This window comes from Simochromis diagramma, unplaced genomic scaffold, assembly GCF_900408965.1.
Source record: "Simochromis diagramma unplaced genomic scaffold, fSimDia1.1 OVJJ01000304.1, whole genome shotgun sequence".
NCBI lineage: Eukaryota > Metazoa > Chordata > Actinopteri > Cichliformes > Cichlidae > Simochromis > Simochromis diagramma.
The window spans coordinates 3,845,962-3,858,210 of NW_024387030.1; the positions used below are offsets into that span (position 1 = coordinate 3,845,962).

A 12,249-nucleotide genomic window follows, 5' to 3' on the forward strand; every position below is an offset into this window, starting at 1 on the left:
ATGCTACTGTCATACATACAGGGTGTGTTTGGGTATGGTCTTTCTGAAATACGAAAGATCTTACCCGAAAAATACTATGTTCCTGTGCTATTTTTTTTTAAAGAATTAATATGACTAATATCTTTGGTAAATCCCCAGCTTGGTGGGGAAATGTAATGATTTCTATTTAATCATTCTATTTCACAGTGGGGCGTGTTGACTGCTCTTCCAGTTCAATGTACACCATAGAAGAGTAACCATGAGGTTCAAGTTTAGGTTAATTAATTAAAGCAATATATTACTTTGATCACAAAATAATGAGGAGATAAGACACACGTAGAAACAAACAAAAAATTTTAATCATATTAAAGGAAGACCAAAATAGAAGCTCTTTGTCACAAGGACAATAGTCATTCAGTAGCCAAATTAAACTAAACATAGATAACAAGCCATACTTTAGTTCACGCATAATGATTCAAATAGTTATTACTTTTTCCAGGGATGCTGAAATAGTGGTGCACAAATCACTATAGTCCATGTATTGATTCACAGTAAAAATACAAAAGTAAACTCTAAAGAAAACACAGTAACTACAACTATCACAAAAGTGATAGCATACTTCTAGTTTTAACTAACTGGCACAGCCACAAAACAGTCCAAAGTAGACTGTGAACTTCAGTCGTCCATATTCAATACTTTTTGCACCGCTGATGCACGCTAATTCTCTCATAAACCAAACATGATAGATACTTGGCAGCTGTGGCAACGCACACCTAAGATTAACCACCCACCCATCATTTCTTAGCCACTTATTGGAGGTTTGCAGGGCGCTATCAGAGATAGCCAGACAATAGATAGATAGATAGACAGACATAATAATAATAATAATAATAATAAAATAAGTTAGTATTGCTGTATCCCCAATAGCTGTATTGGTGTCTAAATTCTGTCAAAGACGTTTCTCAGCATTATCAATATGAAGAAAGATTATGCAAAGCCCTTTCGTAGTTTCATGAATCCCGACATAATTTAGCTTTCAAAGTGAAAGACCAAGCAGCAGAAAAATAGGAAAAAAAAAAAAAGCTTTAAACTGTCACCTTTCAAATAGATATAGTCTTTGCAGTCTTGTATTTAAATCTGTGGAATGGTCAGGGATGACAGTGTTGAAGTCCATAGCTTTGCTTCATGCCCTTAGAGGCGAAGCTCTGTGTCGTTTTTCCCAGGGGGAATTTCGTCCATGGATGTGTGAGCGCCTTCTCTTGTCTGTCCCAGTGATGATGCAATGACATCAACTGCTAACGTGGCAGTAGCCTCCACAGCTTCAGGACTTGCCCCAAGGTCAGGATTTACTTCTACCATGTCCATGACTGACAGCAGACCTGCACACCAAGATGATGACAAGTTAGATTCGAAAGCCAGACAGTCAAAGACCTTTAAGAAATCTAGAAAAGACCAAAGGAAATGAAAGCCATAACTGTAGTGATGTGTACCTGTGTTATGAATTTCCTCTGCGATGTAGATTCCCTCTCTGTAGGTCAGACCTCCATTTACTGGGGTTCCTGTGGCGGGAGCCAGAGACGGGTCGAATGCATCGATGTCAAAGCTCAAGTGTATTGGTCGTTGTTTTCTGTCAGGATGGTAATAAAATTCAACATCTCAGTTCAAACATCTATAACTGTTTTTTGTATAAATTAAAAATTGAAAAATTAAGAACATTTTTAGTGTTATCATTTTAAAATATATTATAATCACAATCTATTAATAATAATACCTTGCCAGAAGATGGTCGAAAGTGACTTCCATGACCCTTTGGATGCCTAGTCTGTCGATATCTCTCATGGTGAAATACTGGATACCGAAGCTCTTGAGGAATTGGCTGCAATGCACAATTTTAAAACACATCAAGACCTATGTTTCAGAGTGCACCCCTAAAACGTTTTAAATGTAAGTACTTACTACTCCCCAGGGTCAACATCCCGCAGTCCAATGTACACCAGGTCTCTTGAGCTGAGAAATGGCTTAGTCCAGGAGAACCCAGGGATATCTGGCATCTGGTGAGTGAAAAGAGGTTGTTTAATATGTCATACAGGATACTAAAAAAGCAATAATACTTTTTTAAATTAACAGAATCCCTTTTGTAAGTAGTTTTTTAATATATCTTTAGTGAAGCTGAATGTTTTTCCTCACCTTGTCTTGCAGCTCTTTGAGCATGAATGCCACAGGTTGGCCATGGAGGTTTCCTGAAGGGGAGGTCATAGGGGTATTGATATCTGCATGAGCATCAACCCAGATAAGGCACAGGTCAGGACTATGCTGGGCATGGCCGCTCACTGATCCAATAGCAAGGCTATAACAGATGTAGAGCAGCTTTAAAGATATCTGTGCAATGGATTCATAATATTAATACAAACACTGGACTTGTTGTACAGAGTAGGCTATCTTGTAGTATTGCCAATATTTTCTGTTCCTACCTGTGATCACCTCCCAGCATAAGAAGAGTGTGGCCAGCACTGACAGCACTCCTCACTGCTGCAGACAGCTTTTTATTTGCTGCACCCACAGTCCGAGGGAACTTTACATCCATGTAGGGCTCATCCTCCTCCAGGTGTTGGAAGTTCAGATCCCCAAAGTCATGGACAGAAAAGTCTAAAAACACAACAACAAACATCCATACATTTAAACTACTTTGCGCTGTGTCACATTTGCTGCAGTTTAAAATGACTCATTGAACGGGAGTGCACTATTTTTTCAGGAAATCTGAACAAAGGAATTGGTAACCTGACGGCTTCAAACAGCCTGAGGATTTGTAATTAGCAGACGTGGTATGTGCAGGTGTCAGTTAGGCAGCCTACATAATCCGTAGCTCCCGTGACTTAACATGCGTTTGTCTGACCTTGCACTCTCATGGGTTTGAGTCATTCAATGCCAGTGGAACTAGTGACGGAGCACTTTCCATTAGTCTTGTTTCCCACATCGGGTCAGGTTTCAGTGACTGTAGTTTGCCTTATTCTACGTGGTTGCAGAAGATTTAAAAGTTTAGATATAGACTGCGAAGTAAACAAGTGAAGTGTTTCACCATATTAGGGTTCATCCAGCTATATGAGCCTTGATGGTAGTGTAGTATTACTCTGCTGATCCAAGGGTGACCAATGCGGTTCATGACCATTCGTAGACAGGACAGGAATAGCCCTTGTTTGATGCAACAGTGAGCATCTCTTGCAAGACAATTCATAAGTTTGTCAAAGGGATGAGCTTTTAAATTTTAAATGCAAGATTACTAGCGCTATTATTCATATGTAAAGGCATGTTAAATGTTTGTAAATGCCAGTGATTATTGGTTTGATTATATCTATATATTTTTAATTTAAACAATTTGTACAAATTGACAGGAAACCTAGAGAGTGTGAAGATGTAAGAGTACATGGCAGCTACTTCTCTTAGTGTTTGGTTTCATGTGTCCTCCTCTGTTAGTGACATAGCAGCTAGATCTTATTTCATTGCTGCCAATATGGCCACCAGGGAATTGATTCCTGGCCAACATTTTACATTAGATTACATATATTCAGGTTTTATTTTACTTTTTATAAACCACCTTGTGATAAACATCAAGGTTGTTACTATAAAAACTTACTATAAAACTTACAACAGTCTCTTTGAGATTCAGCAACGTAAGAACAAACTGATGAGTGTGTGTATATATATACACTCATTTGATACAGTTCAAGGTATTTTGGACAATATAGTCATATGTAATTGTGCAGATCCACTTAGTGGCCATACGGAAAATGAAAGTAAGCCAGTGACGCACTGTATAATGTATGTGTAACACAAAGGGAGCGCTCTTCCCTTTGCACAACATGTTTACGACTCATGAGCTGATGTGTGGAACAGAACAAACTGGATTACCTGGGTAGTTAGGTAAGGGAAGTTAGGAAGTTACAACCTAAAGGCCTGCATTAAGCTGCCATTGTCACACACCTTCATTGGTTTTTCTGTTATATTTATAGAGGCAGGAGCAGTTTGTGGTGCAAATGGGGATTCTGGTGAGCTAGGAAGTATCACGACAGCAGATTTCCATTTCATGTTACTTTTTGGGCAAAATTTCAAGACATTACTTTGGACATTTTGAGTATATTTATTAAGCATAAAACAGATTAATTTGAACTACCTTTACTACAATAATTAATGGAGGCCATCATGATTTACATTGTGTTTGTTCCATGCACAATATTAATCTACATTAACCTGATCACTCCAAAGGTAATTAACTATGTCTGGATCACAGATAGAATTTAAGTACCCTGGGATAGCTGTGACCTTATCATGGCCTGTTAAGAACTGGCAGGCCCTCCTCTCTTTATTCATGAATCCTTAGTGGAATTTCAATAACAATGGCACCTCGCTGACATGCGCACAGAGGGGGTTCTTTTCACCTGCTGTGCCTTTCACGTTAAAGGTACCACTTCTTTTCACACCGGACTGCGTGGGAGTTTTCATTTGGACCACATAAAAAGTAAAAGTGTCTGTCACTGCAGTGACGACATAATGATAATAGCACCGTCATCTTCATTCTGGGCTCTTACGAGAATGTGCCAGAACGGCGGTGGGGGGTTGGGGGCAAGAATGCATGAGCAATACGTGTAATTTCTCACGAGAAGAGCGAGACGCCGGCGTGCCATGTTGACAGTTATCACAATGTCCACCTGTATTGTCTCGTCTTTCCGTCCTATGCATGAGTTTGTAGCCATTATACAATAACATTTCCACGAGGATTAACATCAAACATCGGAGAGGATGTTCGAGGTTTCTCTCTTTGACTGGCATTAAACATGCACAAATATACATTCGGGAGCCTATAAATAAGTCTAGTTTTACATCCTATTTTATTACACGACGTTTTATCCTGTAAAACTAATGACGAAAGCCTCAAACTGGACTCGCGCGTAAATCACTTTGTTCTCCGAAACATGTGCGCCAAATCTCTCTCATTGGTTACATATCATTTGTTTATATTTACTTTCTCCCGATTATGTAACAGACTGACTGACGACCGAGCGCTGAAGCTATGTCTGTCTAAAAGTCTGCCGGGTTAAGCTGCAGGTTACACCCACCGACAAATTACATAACCCAGCACCACCGGCAGCTCCAAGATTACGACACTTACCAAAATTTGAAAGCCTCTCCATGAGCCCCGCATCCCTGATGACTTTAGGCCCATGCTCCACACCTCTCTTTTTCTGTAGGGAAGAAAACATGGGAGTTGTTAAACTGTTAAAGACGATAGGCTCTTTAAAAGTAATGATAATATTAAAAAAACTCAATATCTTACTTGTCCTTTTGAAAACGGAGCGCCAAGCACGGCCACCGAATGAGCTCTGCTTTGCTGGTAAGTATGGTTGAAATGACGGGAAGAGTGGGAAAGACGAGAAAGTGCTCCTCTCAACGCCATTCTCGGAAATTAAAAGTCGCCCCGGTCACAATGAAACCGACTCGGAGTCTGACGAAAGCTCAGTGAGATGTTGCGCCCGAGGATGCTGAATGTGTCGTTGGTGCAGGAGAGGCGGTCTTTATGACTCGTCAATCTACTGAATATTTATGAGACTGTGACTCCGACAACGAATACGAAGAGATCTCCTCTTAATTCAGTCATAAAATTAAAAAAAAAAATCTCTGCCACCTACCATAAAAAGCGTAATTTCTTTTAAGCGTTTGCAATGTGTTATGAGCTTTTATTACCGAAGCGCGTCTTGATATATATACAGCGTCTGACGTCAGGTTGAATGACACACCTTCGTAGTAGCCAATAGCAACTATGGAAGGAAGTGGGTTCGCTTTTAGACGTGTCCTGCAAACTGATGTGGGCCGAGGGGTGTTTTGTAAAATGTTGGGACGCGCTGCTGCAGTGTCATCAAAGTGGAAATTTCCACAGACGCAGCGTAGTGTAATGATCCGCTTGTTTACATTAAACGCTCTTGACCGAGGTGTTTGTCCACGCGTGTTCTAAAGCTCCTGCCAAAACATATCCCACTTGATTTCAGGCCAACATAAAAACATGTTATTATCTGGGTTAGTGTATTATTACGGGGTTTATCTTTCACCACCGCAAGAAATTTCACACTGTAAAGCAATAACAGAATCTCAAGTGCAAGTTATCATAGGCAATTAACTGAAAGTAAAATGGACTTAAACAGCAAAGATTTCTAATAAATATAACGAGCGATTGTTTTATTATTTATGTTTATTTACTTGATGAATTGCAGTTAGTTTATAATTATAATTTTATTTTACAAGTAAAGGAACACAGTGCTTCGCGGACTTACTCTGTTTCCTGTCGTTATCGTGAAACTGCGGTTTATTACTGTTAATTCGTTGTTGTAGTCTTGTCAGGCTATGATGAATCCACTATATCTTATCTTTATGTACTCGGATTTTCTTCCAAGCACGATGCACGGCGTTCAGCTGAAATTATTTACATCACAGGCAACACAAAGATAGCTCGGAATCATTAACATGGGCTATTGTGGGTACAAAGTAGTGCATTTCTAAACTTCAAGCCTAATTGCAAATCCTAACCCTAATCCTCACCCTAACCCACTGAGTGGTTCTAGGCGAATCAAGTGCAAGAGTTTTTCTTCTGACGTCATTAGCCCACCTCAGTTGCATGACTGTGGCATGACTCAGTGAACAAAAATGAACATACTGTACTACGAAACAGAGGCTAATATTAAGGTAACTTCGGGATTAACCCTGTGGTGTCCGTACTATGAAGGAGGTTCACGTCTTAACAGGGTATATCACTATGGTAACTAATGAGCAAGTATGAAATCCCTGCCTACTTCCCAGTCAAGTTTCCAGAAAATTGCCTCACCATTCTTGGTCCCTTTTACTTTCCACACACATCTGTGTGTGGAAAGTAATAAATTTTCACTAGCGTCTAATTTTTTTGCGTCCAAGATAACTTGATCTTATGATCCTAAAGCATATATTTGTACTTTGCAGACCGTAGGGTACATAAAATTTGGACGCAGACACCCAGGCTAGAGCTGAGGTAATATAAACTAAACTGTCATTTAATAAAATACTCGATTGTGAACCATTAGATTCTCTTGTTGTAATATCGCTGTCTGTTAACTCGAATAGATGGACAGCTTTCTTAACGGGCTTTAAACAAGCTTAATTTTATTAATACGGTAGCTCCGCATTCAGATAGTACAGGGTGGGCCATTTATATGGATACACCGTAATAAAATGGGAATGGTTGGTGATATTAAAGTCCTGTTTGTGGCACATTAGTATATGTGAGGGGGGAAACTCCTCAAGATGGGTGGTGACCATGGTGGCCATTTAGAAGTCGGCCATCTTGGATACAACTTTTGTTTTTTCAATAGGAAGAGGGCCATGTGACACATCAAACTTATTGGTAATGTCACAAGAAAAACAATGGTGTGCTTGGTTTCAACGTAACTTTAGTCTTTCATGAGTTATTTACAAGTTTCTCTTTGTTCACAGCCATTGACATGTCGAAGAGGTTAACACGTGAGGAGCGGATCGAACTTGTGTCGATATCTGGTGAACGCAGTAACCGGGTCATTGCAGCAGATTTCAATGCAAGACACCCTACGAGACCACCCATCTCCCATGCTACATTTAGCAAACTGCTTGCTAAGTTTCGTGAAACTGGTTCAGTGTTGGATTTGCCAAAATGTGGACGCAAGAAAACTGTCACCAATGAAGAAACATCAGTGGCTGTCCTAGCTTCATTCAGCAAGAGCCCACAGCGTAGCACTCGCCGCATGTCAGTGGAAAGTGGCATTAGTCAAACATCTTTCGGTGGATATTAGCTACTCACAAATGGCACCCTCACAAACTCCAGCTACTGCAGCATCTCAACGAGGATGACCCAGATCGGCGCACAGAATTTGCAGAATGGGCAAAACAATAATTGGAACAGGACCCTCAGTTCACGCAGAAGACTTTGTTCAGTGATGAGGCAAACTTTTATGTGAATGGTGAAGTTAACAAACAAAACCACCGCTATTGGTCTGACACTAACCCACATTGGATGGATCCCTCCAAGACTGTTGGAACAACAAAAGTGATGGCTTGGTGTGGTATATGGGGTACAACGATAGTGGGTCCATTCTTCATCAATGGAAACCTCAAGGCCACTGGATATTTGAAATTGCTACATGATGATGTGTTTCCCTCTTTATGCACTGAAGCTGGCACATTCCCTGAGTTTTTCCAGCAAGATGGTGCACCACCACATTATGGGTGCCAGGTCCGAGCATTCCTAGATGAACAGTTTCCTGGAAAGTGGATTGGTCGTCGTGGGCCAGTTGAATGGCCCCCAATGTCTCCCGATCTGACCCCCTTAGACTTTTATCTTTGGGGTCATCTGAAGGCAATTGTCTATGGTGTCAAGCCTGGCTGGGGGGCTTCTTTGCCTCCCTCCTGCTGTGTGCCCAGCCTGGAGGCTGCGGTCTATGTCACATTGATTACTGATTGATTACTATATAATCTTCTTCTATTGCACTTACTGCTCTTGCACGTCCGATTAGATGTAAACTGTATTTATACATGTGTAATGGCAATAAAGATGAATCCTAAATATTTTTCTTATCCTCAGTAAAATTGGAAGTGAAAATAAAAAAAGTCCAAGGCCTCTCTGTCGTTGCACAAACAAATTAAAAGGAACTTTCACGTGATCGAAATGAACACTCGGGTGGCACCGAAATATGTTTGTTTTCTCTCAGCAAATAGTCTACAGTCACGAGTTTGCTCTTGAAAGAAAATAAAGGAAACGAAAGGGAAAGTACGATTGTAACATCACATGAAGACATGCTATTTCATGTTAGTCATGCCACTGAGATACTCATCTTATCATCTTCCTAGTTCTGGTAAGGCTGACCGTAAGCGAATCCAGATAACAAAAAGATAGACTGGTTCTTGTAAAACAGGGTCCTGTAGTTACAAATTTACGAAAGTAAGACTTTAGCGCCACCAAGCGTCTAAAAGTAGAGATACAAAAGTTATATTGTTCTTTTTTTAGCCCTCAGTAAGGCTTGCCAGGAAAAACCTTGGATTGGATTGGATTTCATCCTGATGTTCTGGGTCCTATTTGGACAATTATTGGAGACTAGGGACAAACCCAAGCTGGGACTTGAAAATTCTTTGTACTTTGAGTACTGTGCAAAAGTCTCACATATACTAATGTGCCCTCTCACATATATGTATATATATGCACATTAGTATATGTGAGGGGGCACTAATGTGCCACAAACAGGACTTTAATATCACCAACCATTCCCATTTTATTACGGTGCATCCATATAAATGGCCCACCCTGTAGTTTGATGCTACTGTACGGGGATGTTCATCTGGAGCAGCTTTGTTGCTTTCATTTTGTATGTGTAACCTCTTCATGTTTTTCTAAAACTCTTTATTCTTCCTTTGTAAATCAGCTGTTCAGCTGCAGGTACAGTAATCAATGTGAATGGGCCCCTTAACCTTTTTATCACTTTTTAAAAATGGGACCAAATAAATTGTCCGTATATAATCTTCTATTGCACTTACTGCTCTTCCACGTCCGATTAGATGTAAACTGTATTTATACATGTGTAATGGCAATAAAGATAAATCCTAAATGTTTTTCTTATCCTCAGTAAAATGTAAAATTGGAAGTGAAAATAAAAAAAGTCCCAAGGCCTCTCTGTCGTTGCACAAACAAATTAAAAGGAACTTTCACGTGATCGAAATGAACACTTGGGTGGCACCGAAATATGTTTGTTTTCTCTCAGCAAATAGTCTACAGTCACGAGTTTGCTCTTGAAAGAAAATAAAGGAAACGAAAGGGAAAGTACGATTGTAACATCACATGAAGACATGCTATTTCATGTCAGTCATGCCACTTAGATACTCATGTTATCATCTTCCTAGTTCTAGGCTGACCGTAAGCGAATCCAGATAACAAAAAGATAGACTGGTTCTTGTAAAACAGGGTCCTGTAGTTACAAATTTACGAAAGTAAGACTTTAGCGCCACCAAGCGTCTAAAAGTAGAGATACAAAAGTTATATTGTTCTTTTTTTAGCCCTCAGTAAGGCTTGCCAGGAAAAACCTTGGATTGGATTGGATTTCATCCTGATGTTCTGGGTCCTATTTGGACAATTATTGGAGACTAGGGACAAACCCAAGCTGGGACTTGAAAATTCTTTGTACTTTGAGTACTGTGCAAAAGTCTCACATATACTAATGTGCCCCCTCACATATATGTATATATATGCACATTAGTATATGTGAGGGGGCACTAATGTGCCACAAACAGGACTTTAATATCACCAACCATTCCCATTTTATTACGGTGTATCCATATAAATGGCCCACCCTGTAGTTTGATGCTACTGTACAGGGATGTTCATCTGGAGCAGCTTTGTTGCTTTCATTTTGTATGTGTAACCTCTTCATGTTTTTCTAAAACTCTTTATTCTTCCTTTGTAAATCAGCTGTTCAGCTGCAGGTACAGTAATCAATGTGAATGGGCCCCTTAACCTTTTTATCACTTTTTAAAAATGGGACCAAATAAATTGTCCGTATATAATCTTCTATTGCACTTACTGCTCTTGCACGTCCGATTAGATGTAAACTGTATTTATACATGTGTAATGGCAATAAAGATGAATCCTAAATATTTTTCTTATCCTCAGTAAAATGTAAAATTGGAAGTGAAAATAAAAAAAGTCCAAGGCCTCTCTGTCGTTGCACAAACAAATTAAAAGGAACTTTCACGTGATCGAAATGAACACTCGGGTGGCACCGAAATATGTTTGTTTTCTCTCAGCAAATAGTCTACAGTCACGAGTTTGCTCTTGAAAGAAAATAAAGGAAACGAAAGGGAAAGTACGATTGTAACATCACATGAAGACATGCTATTTCATGTTAGTCATGCCACTGAGATACTCATGTTATCATCTTCCTAGTTCTAGGCTGACCGTAAGCGAATCCAGATAACAAAAAGATAGACTGGTTCTTGTAAAACAGGGTCCTGTAGTTACAAATTTACGAAAGTAAGACTTTAGCGCCACCAAGCGTCTAAAAGTAGAGATACAAAAGTTATATTGTTCTTTTTTTAGCCCTCAGTAAGGCTTGCCAGGAAAAACCTTGGATTGGATTGGATTTCATCCTGATGTTCTGGGTCCTATTTGGACAATTATTGGAGACTAGGGACAAACCCAAGCTGGGACTTGAAAATTCTTTGTACTTTGAGTACTGTGCAAAAGTCTAATTTCTTCATATTTTACTAGGAAAATGAGAAGTAAGTACAGCAATGACTGTATCATTAGTTACAGACCATTAGGAACAAATTTTAGGTGGGCCCTTGCCGACTTATTTTCATGGGCAGGCTTTTTCCTTCTTCTGTGTCTTCTGTACAGGAACCTGTTGTTTTCAGCAGCACTTGTGAGTTCCTGTACTCTTCATCTGTTGCACTTGTTGTGCTTGTATACAAAACTAAAGCTCAGAAACTCAGACAGGGCATCCTAAAAGCACACATTCATGATGTGTCCACTTAAAAAAGAAATAAATGCTTGTACAATTCTAATGTGCTTACGTGTTTGTGGGGTTGTATGACCACCTTTATTCTTAAACACAGGCTGAACATTCTCAGGTAAGATTTCTTGTAATTTCTTTAGGTAGCCTTCAGGAATAGTTCTCCAGGTTTCTTGAAAGACATTCAAAGTTCTTCTTTAGATGTCGGCTACTTTTGTTCTGTTCTCTGTCAAAATGATCCCACACGGCTTCCACTTCCATTCCACTGAGATATTTTCTGATGAGGCTTCAGTGAACAGTAGCTGGATCAACTGAAGGGCTTGATGCGTCTCTCAGGTCCTGTATCTGGTCTTTGCTGGAATTATTTATCTGTTTCTTAAGGACATGATATTCAGATACTGTTCATTTGCTTTAGATAGATTTTCTGCAAAACATGCAGAGATATGCCAAGTTTTCAGCTAATATATATATCTTTTTGTAAATCATTGCTGTTTAAGCTTGTCAAACTGTGTTATCTTTGGGATTTTTTTTCTTTCTTTTTTCTTTCTTTTATTTTTTATTAAAAATTACAATGAAATCTGCCTCCTTAGATGCAAAATACAGAGGAATGTAGGATGGCTCAAGGCTTTTGCACTGTATATAACTAGACACATAGTGTATAGTAATTTGCAACAAACTATAAATGTTATTCTGATTGTATCAGTCTTAATTTTCAGTAAGTAAC

The 12,249-nt window shown here is 39.4% G+C and overlaps 1 protein-coding gene across 1 annotated transcript; it reads right to left on the minus strand.

The window, feature by feature from the left end:
- Window positions 1-320: 320 nt before the first annotated feature.
- arg2 (arginase 2) lies at window positions 321-5,693 on the minus strand. Its single transcript, XM_040042221.1, has 8 exons — window positions 5,309-5,693; window positions 5,144-5,216; window positions 2,451-2,625; window positions 2,167-2,326; window positions 1,936-2,030; window positions 1,751-1,855; window positions 1,470-1,606; window positions 321-1,358 (listed from the first exon to the last, which is right to left on the minus strand). Exons 1-8 carry the CDS (start codon window positions 5,426-5,428, stop codon window positions 1,171-1,173), a joined length of 1,053 nt encoding a protein of 350 aa, XP_039898155.1. The 5' UTR covers window positions 5,429-5,693; the 3' UTR covers window positions 321-1,170.
- Between the last annotated feature and the right edge of the window lie 6,556 nt (window positions 5,694-12,249).